Here is an 18,586-nt window from a genome sequence, read left to right as displayed (position 1 = left end):
GGGATTCCTGGTGCCAACACTTAACCCAGACACTGGCCAGAAACCACACATGCAGCTAGACACCGGGCTTGGCCTGGCAGTCCCTTCCCCAGGGGAGCAAACAGCAAGCTGGCTTCAGAAGGGAAAGGCGTTACAGACGAAAGTCTTAAGAGAAAAACCAAGACAAGAGTGTGCTTAGAACTGAAGTGCTATATATGCTTAAGTATTAAGTGAAAACAATGCATTAACAAGTAACAAAAACAGTGCAAGCTTCATGTTGTAGGCCATGGGGTCTCCCCGCTGGGCCTATAGTGCTTTGGGGGCCCGAGGGGGGCCCACCCAACATGCCATTTTAGCTGGAATGTAAGAGGCCTGCTGGGTTCTCTATGGAACCACTGTGCCCAGCTAGCTAGCTCCCCTCCACCAGCTCTGGCCAGTGACACCCATGAGGTAGCCAGGGGCAAAGACACCCTATTCTTCTGGGCTCCTCAAAAACTAGGTGAGGGTGGCCTGCCCATAAAAAACTCAAGAACAGCCTTAGCCAGCTTGGCTCAGTGGATAGAGCATTGGCCTGCGGACTGAAAGGTCCCGGTTCGATTCTGATCAAGGGCACATGGCCGGCTTGCAGGCTCCATCTCCGGTAGAGGGTGTGCAGGAGGCAGCCAATCAGTGATTCTCATCATTGATGGTTCTCTCCCTTCCTCTCTGAAATCTATATATATGTATATATATAAATGCTCAACTCTTACATCTTAAAAACAAAGCAGATGGGTGGTCCCTCAGGGGACTTTACATCTCCCCAAGAGCCCAGCTCCCTAAGTCCTGGAAATTAGGGCTCCTAGGTAGGGCCCACAGGCAGGTAAGGAGCCACTGGCCCCTTCCTGAAGGCCTGGACAGAGTAAGGGGGAGGCGGGGGCTGTTCCTCCTCCAGCATGTAGGCCGGGAGGCTGCGGCTACGTGTGGCCTCCTTGACGTACAGGTCCAGGAGGACCTTGGTGGACTCCTTGTCCACCCTCTCCTTGGACACGCCGTGGCTCAGGAGCCAGGACAGGTGGTCCCTGAGCTGGTCTCTGCCCTGGACCTCCATCAGCGCCTCCAGCACCGTCATGTCATTGCCTGGCAGGCCGACCAGCGGCAGCTGTATCTCGGAGCACCTGGCCAGTGCCACCAGGCGCCGACGCAAGCCCTTTGTGAAGGGCATGTCCTCGGGCGCAGGACATGGTGCCTGGTCAAATGCAGGCTCATGGTAGATCCACTCCAGCATGCTCAGCTGGCGCGCCAGCTGGATACACTGCTCCACGGTGGCCCAGGGCCTGAAGGGCATCTCGGTGACCTCGAAGTGCAGGAAGGACTGCCAGCACTGGCGCCAGGCCTTCAGCAGCCAGGCGAGCAGTGCCTTGTGGCCGACCCACCACCGATCCCTGCAGAGGCAGTTGAAGATGGTGCTGCTGGTCAGGTTGCCCAGCAGTGCCAGCTCCTGGGAACTCAGGACCAGCGCCATGCCGCCTTGGTCATACACCCGCAGGATCCAGGCCATCATGTGCTCGTTGGGCTTCTGCTTGAAGTGCTGTGCAATGGCCAGGAGCTCGGTGTATGTGTAGTGGCGGTGCGCCTGCCGCATCATGTTCTCGGCCATGGTCATAGCTGCCCTGGAGGGAGACAGAAGGAAGCCTGAGCGGTGCTACTAAAGGAACTGCAGGCAGGGACACAGGGGCACCAGTTACAGCCCACAACACCTCCCTGGAGCTGGGGCCCCTCAGACCCCTGGGTGTCAAAGGTCCCAGGGGGCACAGAGTCCTCATGAAAGGTCAGAGCCCAGTGCTGGACATCATGGGGGCCCCAAGCACAGCCCCTGACACAGGATGTCTCTCTGCAGTTCCCCCAGCCCCTCTTATATAAACATCCTGTAACGGAGCGCGTCCCCCGGAGATAGACCACCGAGACCAATTGGATCAAACAGGGAAAAAGTTTATTGCAGATTCGAATCTGGGCCCCGCCGTAGCTGACGCAGCAGCAGGCAAGTGCCGTGGCGAGAGCGCCGTTGAAAGGGGCAGTCCCTTCCTTTATACCCCTTCCCTCTATAACCGTTGGCCTGGCATTCCCTGATTGGCCCCTTTGAATGACCCGCGAATGTGGGACCCCTTTGTCCTGGACTTTTCCTAATATGGTTCGCTCGCGCAGTGAGGAAGTTCTACACCGGACCTTTCCCTATATGGGTTGTTCGCCACAGAGACAGCTCTGTAATGCCTCTGGCAGGTAGGGGAGTGGTGGTCAGGCAGAAACTATTTCTTTTATTTATGGACCGGGGAGTTCTATAGTGCCTGTGGGGGGTGACCTTTCCAAGTGGTTGTTTTAAATTTTTCTACTCTGACTCTAGACCCGGAGGTCTAGTCCCTTCCTGCCCTCCACATTCCCTACTGGTCTTATCGGGGAATCAAATCCTTGATTCCTCTGCCTCTTCCTCTTCTATTGACTAAAGACCTGAAGAGGCATGGACCGATTGACAGTACTAACAGTAACCCGGATAAGGGGCCCAGGAGGTAGGGGAGGAAGCCATTAAGTCCGCTCCAGAGGGGATTTTCTTGGAGTTCTTTTTTCCTCCTGAGTAGGTCTTCTTGAAGGGTCTTGATCTTATCTCGAACGATCCCCGACTTGTTGGCGTAGAAACAGCATCGTTCTTGTAGGGCTAAACATATTCCTCCCTGCTCGGCAGTTAATAAATCTAAGCCTCTTCTATTTTGCAGGACTACCTCAGCCAATGAGTCTATCTGGTCCTGTAAGTCATTGGTGGTGCCCGATAGAGCTTGAACATCATTAATTAGTTGGTTGGATAGTTTGGTGTATGACTGAACTGCGACCCCCAGACCCGTGGTCCCAGAGGCCACTGGAGTCGTCACCCCTAGGCCCACGAGGAGGGGAATGCGTTGGACCGCCCTCTTGCTTCTCCCAGCAATATAGTCCAAACTAGGAACCGGTACCGGCTCATCCCCCTGAATTATATCAATATCTGGGAGGATAGTAGCCTGTACACAAAGTCCAGTCCAGTTGGTTGGTAGAGCGGTGTAAGCCAGACTGCCCCCACAGACAAAGGTTTGGCCCATAGCTGGGCACAGGGCCTGAGAGTAGTTAACTATATGGGAACAGTTTGCAAAAGTCACAAAACCTACATTTAAATCAAAGTTATTATCTGAGGGTGGGCGCTGGAAGCAGGTGGAGGTATTGAACCCTACAGGCTGTACCCTGAAGGGGAGGCTGATCGTACAATTTCCTTCCTCCGTGACGGAAGTGTTGGTTGAAGGGACAGCGAGTGGCATCGGTGTCCCCAGAGTCATGCAAAGCCAACAATCCTCCGCTAGCCCTGGGTTGGAGACATTTAGGGCTATGAGGGTGGCATCCAGGACCCTTTGTGTTTGGGCGTTTAGGTCTGGACCCCTTGACTTCGGAAGGGCTAGGGGATGGTAGCTCAGAGGGGGATATTTAAGCCTGATGATCTCCTCAAGCTGGGTTTTCACTAGTTCCTCTCGGACTCCGTCAGTGGGTCCCCCACCATCAGAAATATGGATGGGGGCTATGGAAGGCCAACAAACAGGCTGTCCCAGAGTCCCCCTACAGGAGGCTTGGGCATACTTCGAATATCCTACACGGTGACTGAAATCCCAATCTCCCCCAAAGGTCCCACTGAACGTCTGCTGGAGGATTGCAGTCAGGTAAGGTTTTCCATCTGTGTGGGTACACTGCTGAACCTCTCTGTAACAAGTGGAATGCATCTCTGTGGCTATGGAGCACCCCGTAGGGCACGGGCCTGGTTTACCACTTAATATGGGGATAATAGTGGGCTTTGGGACACATACCCAAGACTGAGAGAATCCTCCGCCTATCTGGGGCTTGTACTCCAGGTAAGCAGTCTTTCCCCCACAGTCAGTGATTTGGGAGTAGGAGGTCGGGGTGGTTCCTCGGTTTCCCCCTTTACAGTCACACGGACTACCAAAAAATTTCTGGAGCACTTTGGCCTTGTCTACCGGCTGCCCTAGTCCCCCCTCACATCGCAGGGGGAAGGTTACCAGTATACTCAAGAGTACAGTTAGGGTTACTTGCTTGGATTGGCCCGAGTAATCTTGACCTTCAGAGGCTCGCTGGTGTGGCTGACTCGCCATCTTCCCTGGTCCTCTGACGCTCTCTTCAGTCTGGTGTGGTGTATCCAGTGCTGCTTCCCTGCAACCTTGGCGGCGGTGGGAGTGCTGAGAATCACGGTGAAAGGGCCGTCCCACCGGGGCTCGAGCTGGCCTGGGTTGAGTCTTTTTACCCAGACTAGGTCACCGGGCTCAGCAACTGCATCTCTAGACGATTGGCCTTCCCTGGTGCTCTCTCCGCGGACCGTTTTCTGGATCGCGTTCCGGGTTAGCTGGAGGGCCTGTAATGACTTAAGGAGATTCTGGTTGTGTATAGCCCCAAGATGTTCCTCCCCGACCCGGGGAAGGATCGGGGGTGGCCTCCCGAAAATTATTTCATAAGGAGTGAATCCCTGTGCGTACGGGGTGCATCTGGCCCTTAGTAGGGCAAAAGGGAGGAGACTTACCCAATCACCGCCAGTCTCAAGTTTTAGCTTCGTTAAAAACTCCTTAAGTGTCCGATTCATCCTCTCTACCTGCCCTGAACTCTGAGGCCTATATATACAGTGGAGTTTCCACTTGATTTTTAGATAGACTGCCAATTGTCTTGTGACCTGGGCGGTAAACGCTGGACCATTGTCAGACCCCAGATATAACGGTAGGCCAAACTGGGGGAGAATTTCAGAGACCAATTGCTTAACTACTACCTGGGCTGTCTCTTTCAGAATGCCTCTGGCCAGCCCGAGAAAGTGTCCACCAGGACGAGGAGGTACCGGTAGCCTCCCCTGGTCGTAGGTAACTCCGTGAAGTCCAGCTCCCAGTGTTCTCCTGGGGTGCTTCCTCTGAACCGGATTCCAGGCTCTCTAACTTGGATAGGGTTGGGGTTTACTCTGGCACACGTCTGGCATCTCCGAACGGTGTCCTGGGTGAGTCTGTAGAGTCCTTTTAGTAGATAACTCTTCCGGAGGAGCTCGGCCAATTTTGTTCCCCCAAGATGGGTGCTCCGGTGAGTTTGCTCAACTACTTTTCTCCCTATGGCCTGTGGTAGAAAGACTCTGCCATCCGGTAATGGGATCCATCCTCCCTCGTCCTTTTTCCCCAGTAACCTCTGGCCTAATTCCTCTTCCTCAGAGGTGTAGTGGGGGTCGGGAGGAGTGATGTCTTCCTGGAGGGTTAGGACTTCCAGGGGCCCTACTGGTCTTTTGGCGATGTCCCTAGCTGTTTGGTCAGCTAGCCGATTTCCCCGAGAAATTTCGGAATTGTCCTTCTGATGTCCTCTGCAATGGATGACTGCTACTTCCTTAGGCCCCCAGACGGAGGACAATAAATTTAGGATCTCTTGAGCGTTTTTAATGTCCTTCCCTCCTGCCGTGAGGAGGCCTCTTTCTTTGTACGGGGCTCCATGCACATGAACAGTGGCAAAGGCATATCTACTATCCGTGTAAATATTGATCCTCTTCCCCTTGCCCCATCTGAGCGCCTGGGTTAGGGCAATCAACTCAGCCTTTTGCGCAGAAGTCCCATGCCCCAGGGCCTGTGCCCAAATGACAGAGTCCAGAGTGACTACCGCGGCCCCAGCATAGCGGATACCCCCTTCTATAAAACTGCTCCCGTCGGTGAAGAGGGTCCCATCCGCCTCGGGGAGAGGAATGTCAGTCAGGTCTGCTCTCAAGGAAGTTAGGGACGTGAGGATCTCCCCGCAGTCATGGAGTGGGGCATCATCAAGGGGCTCCGGTAGAAGGGTGGCCGGGTTTAGGGCGGCAGTCTGGAGGAAGCTTATCCTCGGGGGGTCAAGGAGGAGGACTTGGTACTGAGTTATTCGGGCGTTTGAGAGCCACTTTTCTGGGGGAGCCCGTAGCAGCTGTTCTACATTGTGGGGAGCCGTGATCTGGAGGTTCTGGCCAAAGGTTAGCTTTGACGCTTCTTTGACCAGAATGGCCGTAGCAGCTATTGCTCGTAGGCACCCAGGCCATCCGGCTGCTATGGGATCTAGTCTCTTGGACAGATAGGCTACGGGCCTTCTCCAGGGGCCTAACGTCTGAGTTAATACCCCTTTGCTACTCCCCTAGACTCTGCTACGAAGAGGTGAAATGGCTTCTCAAGATCTGGTAGGGCCAAAGCAGGGGCACTCACCAACGCTGTCTTGAGTGCTTTGAATGCTTCTTCTTCCTCGTTGGTCCAGGAGAGGGTCGGCTCCTTTCCCCCGGTGGCGGCGTACAGGGGCTTCGCAATTTCGGCGAAACCTAGAATCCATAGTCTGCAGTACCCCACTGCCCCTAGGAACTCCCTTACTTGCTTCTTTGTGGTAGGTGTTGGAATCTGAAGAATGGCTTGGATCCGACTCTGGGAGAGGGTACGTTCCCCTTGATGGAGGTGATATCCCAGGTAAGTAACCTCCGTCCTGCACAGCTGAGCCTTCTTAGCTGAGACCCGGTAACCGAGGTGACCGAGAGTTCTTAATAAGGCTCTGGTGGCTTCCTGACACTCCGACAGAGTAGAGGCCACCAGGAGGAGGTCGTCCACATACTGGAGTAGTGTGACTTCAGGGTGATTAGTCCTAAATTCTCGCAAATCCTGACTTAAGGCCTCATCAAAAAGAGTGGGGGAGTTCTTAAACCCCTAGGGCAGGCGGGTCCAAGTTAGTTGTCCTGATTCCCCTTTTTCGGGGTCTACCCATTCGAAAGCGAAGATGGGTTGACTCTGGGGTGCCAGGGCGAGACAGAAAAAAGCATCTTTCAGATCTAAAACTGAATAAAACTGCTGGTCTCGTTTCAGGAGGCTGAGTAAAGTGTAGGGGTTCGGGACCGTGGGATGGATGGTCTCTACCCGCTTGTTCACTTCTCTTAAGTCCCGAACTGGTCTGAAGTCCTCCGTGCCTGGCTTCTGGACAGGTAGGAGCGGAGTATTCCAGGCTGACCGGCAGGGAACTAGGATCCCGGCTTCTCTAAGCCTCCTGATATGTTTCGAGATCCCAACCCTTGCCTTTCCACTGATCTGGTATTGGCGAATGCGGACAGGGAGGGCCGTACTGAGGAGCTGGACAACTACTGGGGGCCGATGTTTTGCCAACCCCGGTGGATTAGTCTCTGCCCAAACCTCCGGGATCTCCTGTTGCCACCTAGTCAGGAGGTCAGATTCTACCTCTGGGGGAGGTTCGTTGAGCAACCTGTACTCTTCTTCCAGTGGGAATGTGACAAGGATCTTTCCTTCTCCTGTTCGGACTTGGGGGCCCTCTTCCGTGAAGGAGATGGTGGCCTTTAACTTTTGTAGGAGATCCCACCCTAGGAGTGGCTCAGGGCACTCGGGGATGACGGGGAATGAGTGGGTGACTGTCCTCTCCCCCAGGTTAGTAATGCGAGCTTGGGACCAGGGGTAGGACTTCGGTTTCCCAGTTGCTCCTATGATGGCTGTTTTCCTAGAAGATAGTGGGCCCTCGGGCTCTAGGAGGACAGAGTGGGTGGCTCCGGTATCAACTAAGAAATCAACCGGCTTGCCCCCCACAGTCAACGTTACCCGGGGCTCCCAGGGGGTGGAAGAGCCCTGACGTCCTTAGTCTATTTCTTCTACAAGCACTGGGCTGGGTTCTGGCTCTCTCCTCCTTGGTCTCTCCAGACACTCATTCTTCCAGTGACCCATTTTCTTGCAGTAGGCACACTGGTTCCGCCCAAGCTGCGGCCTTGTGCCTGTTCCCGGCCGTTTTTCTCTGTCCTGTCCTCTCCCTCCTCGGTCCCTTTTCTCCATGGCTATGAGGACCCTTGCCATCTTCTGGGTTAATGCCTGTGACGGGTCTTCCTGGTTTTCGAAGACCCTCTGGGCTATGGCCAGTAATTCCGAAAGAGACTTACCCTCAAAGCCTTCTATCTTTTGCAATTTTTTTCTAATGTCTGGGGCTGACAGTGCTACAAACTGGACCACGAGGGCTGCCTGATTTGCCGGGGCGTCAGGGTCTATAGGCGTATATGTCCTATAGGCCCCGCACAATCGCTCAAGGAATGCCGCCAGACTTTCATTTAGCCCTTGTTTGGTCTCGGTCACCTTGGAGAGGTTAGTGGGCTTGCGGGCTGACGCCCGAATGCCTCTTAAGAGGACTTGGCGGTATTGGTCTAAAGTCTCCCTCCCCACTACGGAGTTTGGGTTCCAATTGGGACGGGTAAGGGGAAACACAGGATCAATCTGGGTTGGGTCTATTATGGGTTCTCCACGAACATCTAGGACCTGCTTCCTTCCTTCTGTCTTTATTCTCTCTCTCTCTTCCGACGTGAAAAGGGTATTTAAAAGCTGTTGGCAATCGTCCCATGTGGGCTGGTGGATATAGAAAACAGACTCCAGAAGAGTTATCAGCCCTTGTGGGTTCTGGGAAAAAGGGGGGTTCTGATTCTTCCAATTATAAAAGTCAGAGGTGGTGAACGGAACATAAATCCTTAGGCGGACGCCGCGAGAGTCTGTCTCTCCTATCTCTCTCAGGGGGAGTTGTGCCACTGGTCGGTTGTCACCAAAAAGGGCTCCTGACCTAGTATGGGGAGGCTCAGGGGGAAGTCATTGGGGTGGGACTCCCCCTGCAAGGTGGAAGAATCGGGCGCCATCGGGAGGTCTGGTCCAGCCGCACCTCCCTGTGGCAAAGGTGGATACTCTCTCTTGGTTCGGGGCTCCTCCCGAGACCCAGCGGTGGTGGCTGAGTCGGCTGCGGCCACGTAGGGAGGCGGACGGGGAGCCCTTGGTCCCGGGATCGGGTCCTCCTCCGGGGCGTCCAAAATCGGGGGAGCCGAGGGGGCCCGCAGTGGTTTCCCGCTGCGCTCCCCGGGTGACTTCGCCACTAGGATAGACCTTGTGGGTCTCTTTCCCAATTTTTCTCTAGACTGGGGGCAACCACAATCCTTCAGCCATTTGGGGTTATCAAACAGGACATCAATCCAGATGTCGATGTAAGGAATTTGGTTCGGGTGTCCGGGATTGCCATAAACTACACGCCGGACTCCCGTACAGGGTCCCATGTCTAGGGTCCCTGTTGAAGGCCAATCAACCCCAAACGTTGGCCATTCTAATTCACAGAATCTCCGAAGGGTGAAAGCATCTACCGACACCCCGTAGCTCTCCCCTCTCTTCCTGAAGTCAGTAAAGTTCTTTATCATACACTCAAGGGGGCTCAATGGGCCGGTTCTACTGCCTCCCTGACCCATCTTAGCCCTCGACCCAATTCTCCACACACTGTAAAGAGCCAAAGAAGCAAAACAAAACAAGAAGCCGACAAACAACACTTCCCACACAATCAGCCTCGGCCGCACAGTCACTTCGTCAACCATTCATACAACCAGACCAGGTTCAATAGACCTGTAACCGGGCCTCTGTGGTCGTCACCACTTTGGCTGTGAACAGGGAGTTCTGTGGCGTCCCGCCTCCCTTAGTTCACTACTAAGGTATGTACCAGACCAGACCAGACCAGGGAAAATGAAAACAAAACAGGCCTGACTTAACCGGCGCCGCGCAGGCAGGGACAGGAACGTTGCGGAGCTCCGGAGGACGGGGTGAGATTTGAAGGGGCTTAACGAGAAGCCCCTTCAATGGTATCTCACTGGAGCCTCCAAATGTAACAGACCGCGTCCCCCGGAGATAGACCACCGAGACCAATTGGATCAAACAGGGAAAAAGTTTATTGCAGATTCGAATCTGGGCCCCACCGTAGCTGACGCAGCAGCAGGCAAGTGCCGTGGCGAGAGCGCCGTTGAAAGGGGCAGTCCCTTCCTTTATACCCCTTCTCTCTATAACCGTTGGCCTGGCATTCCCTGATTGGCCCCTTTGAATGACCCACGAATGTGGGACCCCTTTGTCCTGGACTTTTCCTAATATGGTTCGCTCGCGCAGTGAGGAAGTTCTACACCGGACCTTTCCCTATATGGGTTGTTCGTCACAGAGACAGCTCTGTAATGCCTCTGGCAGGTAGGGGAGTGGTGGTCAGGCAGAAACTATTTCTTTTATTTATGGACCGGGGAGTTCTATAGTGCCTGCGGGGGGTGACCTTTCCAAGTGGTTGTTTAAAATTTTTCTACTCTGACTCTAGACCCCGAGGTCTAGTCCCTTCCTGCCCTCCACACATCCCCTTACCCAATGGTATTACTGTGAAGAGTCAACCGATTGAGAAGCATGCATGGCTCAGCTAACTGCTCAGCCTTTGCCTTGACCTGAGCATAATTCACACATTCTATGAATGAGGGAGCCTCTTCTGTTCTTACCTAGAGCAATGGCCCTTCAACCTCTGGAGGAAACACCTGCAGGAAGGAATGGGGGAGGGGAGGTCAGTGGGGCACAGGGCAACCATGGTCCCCCATCCACACCTCCCAAGAGCCAGGGTCCCTCAGACCCCCAGGTGTCAAAGATCCTGGGGGGGCACCATGTCTTCAAGGAAAGTCAGAGCCCAGTGCTGGACATCATAGGGACCCCAAGCACACGTTTCTAATCTAATCCCAACTGCTCCTGCATCTACCGCCTTACACATCCCTACCCATCCCATCTCTACACAGTGGTGGTCACATGATTCAGGGGTGGCTTAACAGTTTTGGGGGCTGCCCTCCCTGGGGACCCTCGGCTGGGGACTCTGCTGTACGGCCAGGCCACAGCACCCACACAGGAACCTTCACCTCAGGCAGGCAGACAAGTCACAGATGGCCCCTCAGGTCAAAGTGGCATTAGTGGGGATCAAAACCAACCTCTTTAGCCCTAGCAGGCTTAGCTCAGTAGTTAAGAGTGTTGGCCCATGAACTGAAGAGTCCAAGATTTGATTCTGGTCAAGGGCATGTACCTCGGATGCAGGCTCAATCCCCAGTCCTGGTCAGGGAAGCAACCAATTGATATATCTCTCCCTCTAAAAAAAAAAATGAATGGATAAATACCCTTGGGTGAGAATAAATAACAACAAAAGCCAACCTCCTTGGTTCTGCTGCCTTAGCTGCAGTGAAGAGGGAAACAGAGAGCACCCCCATCACCCCAATGTGCATAGAGGCTGCAGAAATAAGGCCCTTTCCCCTTTTCAAAAAGGAGAGGGGCGCGGGGAAATCAGAGTCTCTGTACATGCAGGTCCTCAGCTGAGGAACACAAACAAACCACCCAGCTCACTGGGCTCCTGAGGTCTGAAGGAACAAGTGCTGAGCACTGTGCATGCTCAGAGTGGGTGCTCAGCACCTTTCATTATACCAACATCACCACAATCTACGTCTTACTAACTAGAAATTTGTGACATTAGAAACTTAACATGATTATGGAGTTAAGAAGATACTTCTGTTCTTACCAAAAAGGATGCGGGGGGGTCCTGTTGACTCCTGGAGGAACCACCTGCAGGAAGGAGCAGGGAGGGGAAGCAGTCAGTGGGGTGCAGGGCAACCATGGTCCCCCATGCATCCCTCCCCAGAGCCAGGGCCCCTCAGACCCCTGGGTGTCAAAGATCCCAGGGGGGCACCATGTCCTCAGGGGAGGTCAGAGCCCAGTGCTGGACATCATAGGGACCCTAGTTCCCCTCTTCACCCAGGCCCCAGAGCCACTTGCCTACAGTCCTAAGGGGACAACACAGACAAGAACTCAAAGATCCAGGCAGGAAAAATGACTAATATTTGGCCCTAAGCTGCAACAAGGGAACTCCCATCGCCTGCCTTCTGACATTATATCTCCTCATTGCCACCTCTCAGTGGCTTATCCCTGGGTGTCACTACTTGTATGACCTGCAGCAACTGACCTAAGCCTCACTGTTGAAAATGGGAATAGATTTGCCTTGCAGACAGGCTGTTGGCAGAATCCAATGAGATGAATGGAGCATCCCCTTGGCTCAGCTCCAAGGCAGGTCCGATGAGCACACCTCTGCACGTGCTCTGCCCACACCTCAGGCCTGCTTTCCCATCCAGCTCCCCAAAGCCTCCAGCTCTGGGCCAGTCCTGCATCGCCATTCCTTGCTTCTTAACCTGGGGAAGCAGCTATACCAGAACTTTCTGTGAATCAGAGAAAGGTTAAATGCCTGCCATCAGGATATGGGAGGAACTGGTGAGTTAATTCTCAAAAGTACTGAAACAGGGCAAGCGCTCTCTAGTATGAGCTACTCTTTATTTTTTTTTAAAATATATTTTATTGATTTTTTACAGAGAGGAAGGGAGAGGGATAGAGAGTTAGAAACATCGATCAGCTGCCTCTTGCACACTCCCTACTGGGGATGTGCCCGCAACCAAGGTACATGCCCTTGACCAGAATTGAACCGGGGACCCTTCAGTTTGCAGGCCGACGCTCTATCCACTGAGCCAAACCGGTTAGGGCTGAGCTACTCTTTAGCAAGCAGAAACCCTTAAATCGAGTTTTGTGTAGAAATATGCTGTCCACTTGTATGCATATATGCATGGTCCATGAACAAAAACAATGGGGTGGTGAGGGCCTGGGGACAGACATGGGACCGGCTGGAGAGGGTCAATGGGGGAAAAAAAGGAACAGGTGTATCGATTAATAATGCGAATTTTGTAATCAAAACACGGTAATTTCAAGAGAAACATCAAAAGTGCTTTACTCAAAGTAATGTCCATCGCTAGCTACACATTTCTCCCATCTTTCCGGTAATTTGTGGATACCGTCCCAATAGAACTTTTCTTGTTTTGAGGCAAATCATTCAGAGACCCAATTTTCCACTTCTTTATACGTTTTTAAGTGCTGCTCAGAAAGTGCATGTGCCATCAATCGGAACAAGTGCCATCAATCTGAAGGAGCAAGGTCCGGTGAATACGGCGGTTGGGTTAACACTTCTAAGGTCTTATAACATGGCTTTAACTGGTTTTGAAGTGTGTGATGGTGCGTCATCATGAAGCAAAATTACTTTGCCGTATCTCCTGGCCCATTCTGGTCGTTTTACGATCAAAGCGTGGTTCAAACTGATTATTTGTTGTCGGTAGTGATCAGTATTACGGTTTCACCTGGTTTTAGCTCATAATACATCACACCTTCCTGATCCCACCAAACGCAGAGCATTGTCTTCTTTCCAAAGCGATTTGGCCTTGCAGTCAATGTTGATGGTTGACCTGGATCAACCCATGATTTTGTGCATTTGGGACTCTCAAAATAAATCCACTTTTCACTGCCAGTCACAATTTGATGCAAAAAAGACTTTCTTTCGTGCTGTTGAAGCAACATTTTACTGATAACTTTTCAGTTTTCCACTTGTTTTTCGTTCAGTTGACGTGGCACCCATTTTCCTTCCTTTAAAATATTTCCCATTGTTTGTAAATGATCGGAAATTGCTGAGCAACATTTAATCTTTCTGCAAGTTGTTTTTGAGTTTGACATGCATCTTCATCTAATAAGGCTTGTCATTGTTGGTCTTCAAACTTTTTTGGTTGACCTGGATGTTGTCTTTCACATCGAAATCATCACTTTTAAAGCGTTTAAACAAGCGTTCACATGTGTCTTGAGATGGAGCATGTTCACCATAAGCTTCCTGAAGGATAACTTTCAGCAGCACTTTTCTTCAAAATAAAGTAATGAATTAAAATTTCCCGCAAATGCTTTTTTTGGCATGAAATTTTTAAGTGTAAAAATATCTATGATGTTAACACCTTCAGAAAATTTGACATATGAGGTATTGAAGCTTGCTGTCAATGCAAAATAGCATATATATCAAATTGCATATATATTGCCGAAACCGGTTTGGCTCAGTGGATAGAGCGTCAGCCTGCAGACTGAAGGGTCCCGGGTTCGATTCTGGCCAAGGGCATGTACCTTGGTTGCGGGCACATCCCCAGTGGGAGGTGTGCAGGAGGCAGCTGATCGATGTTTCTCTCTCATCGATGTTTCTAGCTCTCTATCCCTCTCCCTTCCTCTCTGTAAAATATCAATAAAATATATTAAAGAAAATTGCATATATATCAACCTATGTGTAACTCCATCTATTGAAAAAAAATCCACATTATTAAACAGTACACCTGTATGTAATACTTTCAACAATAAAGAAAAAAAAAGGACAGACACTATCTTCCCCGCCCCCCATACACCTGTCCAGCTGGCACCTCCCTCCCTCCACACTTTCCCAGAAATTCCCTCACAGAGGGCACTCAGGGTGAAGAGCATCAGCACCTCAAAAGACAATTAGGGCCCGGCTGGTGTGGCTCAGTGGTTGAGTGTCGACCTATGAACCAGGAGGTCACAGTTGGATTCTTGGTCAGACACATGCCTGGGTTGTGGGCTTGAACCCCGGGAAGGGGGGGAGGGCGGAGTGCAGGAGGCAGCCAATCAATGATTTTCTCTCATTATTTATGTTTCTATCTATCTATCTATCAATCAATCATCTATCTCTCTCCCCCCCCCTTCCTCTGAAATCAATTAAAAAATATAAATATGACAGCTTCTCCTCCCTAAAGGGCCTGTCAGCAAGTGTTGGAAGATCCAAGAACAGGGAACAGAGGGAAAGACCTCCTAGAGCCAGAACACTTGCTTCTCTTTGTGTAATCTATATCCAGGCCCATTTTACAACTTAGGTCTTTGAAACACTTGTGAAATATCTGCCATGGTGCACTGTCATTTTGACAGCTGTATGTCAGTGGGGTAACTTTATTAACTATAAGTTTATATGTGCTTGATTCATGGAAAGCTGTCTCAACTTGGCTGATATACTGTATCCAGTTTAGAAACCAGTGACAGTATTTTTTTTTTTAAATATATTTTATTGATATTTTACAGAGAGGAAGGGAGAGGGATAGAGAGCTAGAAACATCGATGAGAGAGAAACATCGATCAGCTGCCTCCTGCACATCCCCCACTGAGGATGTGCCCGCAACCAAGGTACATGCCCTTGACCGGAATCGAACCCGGGACCCTTGAGTCCGCAGGCCGACGCTCTATCCACTGAGCCAAACCGGTTTCGGCAACCAGTGACAGTATTAACTGCTAGCCACCGTTTCTTTACTTCTGCTAAGCCTGAAAATTGTAATTTTGATTAGTCCCCCCACCAAACCAAAAATGTGTATATTTCTTCCTTTCACAGCCTGCAGTTCATTTTATTCACTCCTTTCAAAGGCAGGATATATCATGCCTTGCCTCCACTCTCCCCCAACCCCCACTATGAGAGGGCAACCTCTCTACTCTTGACGTGTTGTGTCAGATGCTAGACACAGAAACTGAGACTGAGGCTCAAGAGTCCAATCCCTTGACTGACACCTCAAACTCACCAATAGCAGAGCTGGGATTTGTGTGTAACTACTGAGCATGACTGTTCACATATAAATTAGGTCCCAGGGATATCTGATGTGAAGTCACCCAAAATGCAGGTGTTTTAGACCTGGGTGGGTCAGGGAGTGGGATCAAGGATTCTTACCAAGATGGGGTAGGTGGTGGGTGACCCCTCAGCTTGAAGAGACACCTGTAACACAGGAAGGACTTGGTGAGGGTGTGCAAAGAAACAGTCTGGGGGGCCCCTTGGTCCCCCATGTGTCAAAGGTCCCAGGAGGCACTGTGTCCTCAGGGGTGATTGGAGCCCAGTGCTGAACACCATGGGAGCCCCAGTCCCTCTGAAACCAGGCCCCAAGGCCACTCACCTTCAGGGATTGAGACCAACAGCGCTTAAGAGACTGGGAAACATTAGGGGTGACAATGGCATTGTCATTAAATAGAAAATATTATTTCAGCAACGTAAGTGGCAACTACTTTGGATGAAATGAATTTACTTTCAAAACACTAAGTGCAGAAAAAAAAAACTTTAAGTGCAAATAACACAAACATGTGACTTGTTTCAGATATCAAGATTATGTGTATTTCCTGTATGTTTGAATATTTCAATAATAAAAAGTAAAAAGTGTTGCTCAGTAGTTGAGCGTGGACTAATGAACCAGGAAGTCATGGTTCAATTCCCTGGTCAGGGCACATGCCCGGTTGAGGACTCGATCCCCAGTAGGGGGCGCGCAGGAGGCATTGATATTTCGATCTCTCTCCCTCTCTGAAAAATTAAATAAATAAATAAATAAATAAATAAATAAATAAATAAATAAATAAATAAAAGGGGCACGAAAAAAGAAATGTATGGGGCAGTGGCGAAAAGACGGCATGCCAATGATGAATGAATGAGAAAAACCTTTCCACTTGGGACATAATGGTTTGGTGGGGGAGACAGAAAATTAGCTTCACTGCCGATAGGCTGGGCACCTCGGCGGGGGCGTGCCATTGCCCAGCAGCCAGGAAACCCAAGTCCAAGACATTAAGGACTGACTAGCCCAGAACTAACGTTTAACAGACTATTTGGAGGGACTGGGTCAAAATGATTCCTGAAGGTGAACAATGGCCTCGTTTGCTTTCTCCTAAGACCATTCCTATCTGCTTCTCCGAACACCAGTCATTCACGGAGAGACCCCACTCCCACCTTTTCCTTCGTGACCTCTGGGATCCTAACTGATAGATCCTCCCTTCCCCCAACTGATGGACAGAGTATGACATAACCTGCACCTGCGGCCTAGACATTCCTGAGCACCTAACCAGGCACCTTATATGGACTATACACTGATCAGCACCTGCTAAATACACTAAGACCCCCCCCCATTCCTACGTACCTAAGTGCCTAATCATGTGCCTTATATGAAACCACCAACCAGCGCGTGCCGAGAACCCTAAGCCCCATCCCTTCCCATTCCTCCCCTCAGAAAGCGTGTTCACCTCTGCACGTGTTGCTCTCTCCCCTTGCGAGGCTGCCCGGCAGGGGTCCTTCTCCTCTAATAAAGCCTGTAGTCCTGGTTTTCGGCCCTCTGTCTCATCTTTCACTAACTCCCCTCAGTCTTTGTTCAAGGAGGCAAAATATGCCAGCCGCCTGGGGTTAAAACACAGAAGCGAGGTCCCAAGGAAAGCCCGAGTGGTAAATCTCAGAAGAACTCCACGCCTCACGCATCCCGCCCCCCAAGAAGATGGACAAAATGGCGGAGGCCCGGGCAGCACGCCGCCGAGATGGCGCCGGCCGGCGGCCCAGACGACGGCGGACAGCCCCAGCCGCTCCAGCGACAAGAGTCCTTCCCACTGCGAGCGTCCCCCACTCGCTCCAGACGCCCCAGCCCACTCCGCGGGGCGAAGGCCGTGATCCCAACCACGCGACAACGTCGCCATCCCGCCACAGCCCCGGGTACCTTACACGCGCGGCCCGCCCAGATCCCAAAGCCCCGCCGCGCAGACGGAACGAAACCAAAAACTAAGGAAGAACTCACCCAACTCTAACTTTCTCCACGAGGAACACTGCTAGCCTCGCGTCCCACTTTATAGAGCGCGCCGCTCGCAAGGACCCCCACGGCCAGTCTGGGCTCCGCCCTGAGGCGTCTAGTCTCGGCGCCGGTACCAGAAACCCCGCTTCGGTGCTTGGGGAAGGAATAATGTCTGTTCCCGTTAGAATCCTCCTGAACGGGACATAATACGTTGCCCCTGTAGGCGGAGAATAAAAACCTAGGAAATATCGCCGCCTGTTGTCCTGTCATGAGCGTCAGGCAATTCTGTGGATGGCCCCAAAGAAGGATCGGGCAGGGGAAGGACCCCGAATGGGGGAGGGGCCAGAAAGGGGAAACTGGCAATGCCTGAGCCACAGCCCTGGCGGAAGGGGCGGGGCCGACTCCCGCTGTAATCCCAGCGGCAGGGTGGGAGGCGGGGCCAGAGCTGAGATTGACAGTGGGGAGTTCTGGGAGAGCGCTCACGTGGCGCGGAGTTAGAGGCTTAGCCTGGACTCCGGGTCCGGAGGACTGGACTCTGGTTCGGGGCCGGGAGAGGGGTGAGGGGTGGGGGTGGGGGTGGTGGCTGGGGTCCTGGACTCCCGGGTCCGAGGGAGGAGGGGCTTGGAGGCCTGGACTCCCCGGTCCGAAGGAGGAGGGGCTGGGGACAGGACTCTGGGCTGAGGCAAGACCGGATTTGGGGCTCGTTTCCCGGTTTTTAGATCGCCAAAGACCTGGGGGCTGGGTTTCATGGTAGGGTTGGCGATCTACGGCGTGTCTTTCAACAGACATGATTGTAAAACGTTTTTGTTTTTTTTTCAAAGATGAAAAAGGAAACTTTTTTATATCAACCCACACACCGGAGGTCGCCGTTGTCAACAATTTGGTGTGGACTCTATGGCTACACACACACACACACACACACACACACACACACACACAATGGCTACACACACACACACACACACGTATTCCCTGTGTGAACAGAACACATGTTGTTTAGCTGGTTCCCTTCGTCATTTGGGATTTTTCTTCCTTCTCGTTGGGAGATTCCTCTCGTGAAGTCTTAAGTGCAAGGAAGAGACGCGAACTCCTCTCTTAGGAAAACGAGGCATTTCCGACGCGGACCGCACGCAGCGTGAAGCCAAGTCTTCGCAAGGCGGGGAGTGACGCGCCGCGGTCCCCTCTGCGCCCGCCTCCTCCCTCCTCTCCCTCGCCCAGGCCGGTCCCCTCTGCGCCCGCCTCCTCCCTCCTCTCCCTCGCCCAGGCCGGTCCCCTCTGCGCCCGCCTCCTCTCTCCTCTCCCTCGCCCAGG

The 18,586-nt window shown here is 52.2% G+C and overlaps 1 protein-coding gene across 11 annotated transcripts; it reads right to left on the bottom strand.

Annotated features, from left to right (window-relative positions):
* Positions 1-169: 169 nt before the first annotated feature.
* On the bottom strand, positions 170-17,383 carry LOC308235589 (Friend virus susceptibility protein 1-like). 11 transcript variants are annotated; one of them, XM_080644560.1, is made up of 7 exons: positions 17,282-17,383; positions 16,743-16,893; positions 15,415-15,459; positions 11,368-11,411; positions 10,316-10,417; positions 4,075-4,399; positions 171-1,628 (listed from the first exon to the last, which is right to left on the bottom strand). In XM_080644560.1, exons 6-7 carry the CDS (start codon positions 4,131-4,133, stop codon positions 818-820), a joined length of 870 nt encoding a protein of 289 aa, XP_080500686.1. In that variant the 5' UTR covers positions 4,134-4,399; positions 10,316-10,417; positions 11,368-11,411; positions 15,415-15,459; positions 16,743-16,893; positions 17,282-17,383; the 3' UTR covers positions 171-817. The 11 variants fall into 11 exon arrangements, with proteins under 11 accessions (XP_080500688.1, XP_080500686.1, XP_080500685.1 ...); XM_080644559.1 differs by lacking the exon at positions 16,743-16,893 and adding an exon at positions 11,809-12,058 and having other exon boundaries at positions 10,316-10,351; positions 17,282-17,350; XM_080644562.1 differs by lacking the exon at positions 4,075-4,399 and having other exon boundaries at positions 170-1,628; positions 10,316-10,351; positions 17,282-17,309.
* Positions 17,384-18,586: the final 1,203 nt, after the last annotated feature.

This window comes from Plecotus auritus, assembly GCF_963455305.1.
Source record: "Plecotus auritus genome assembly, chromosome: 10".
NCBI classification, from domain to species: domain Eukaryota; kingdom Metazoa; phylum Chordata; class Mammalia; order Chiroptera; family Vespertilionidae; genus Plecotus; species Plecotus auritus.
This window is presented reverse-complemented; position numbering and strand designations above follow the sequence as displayed.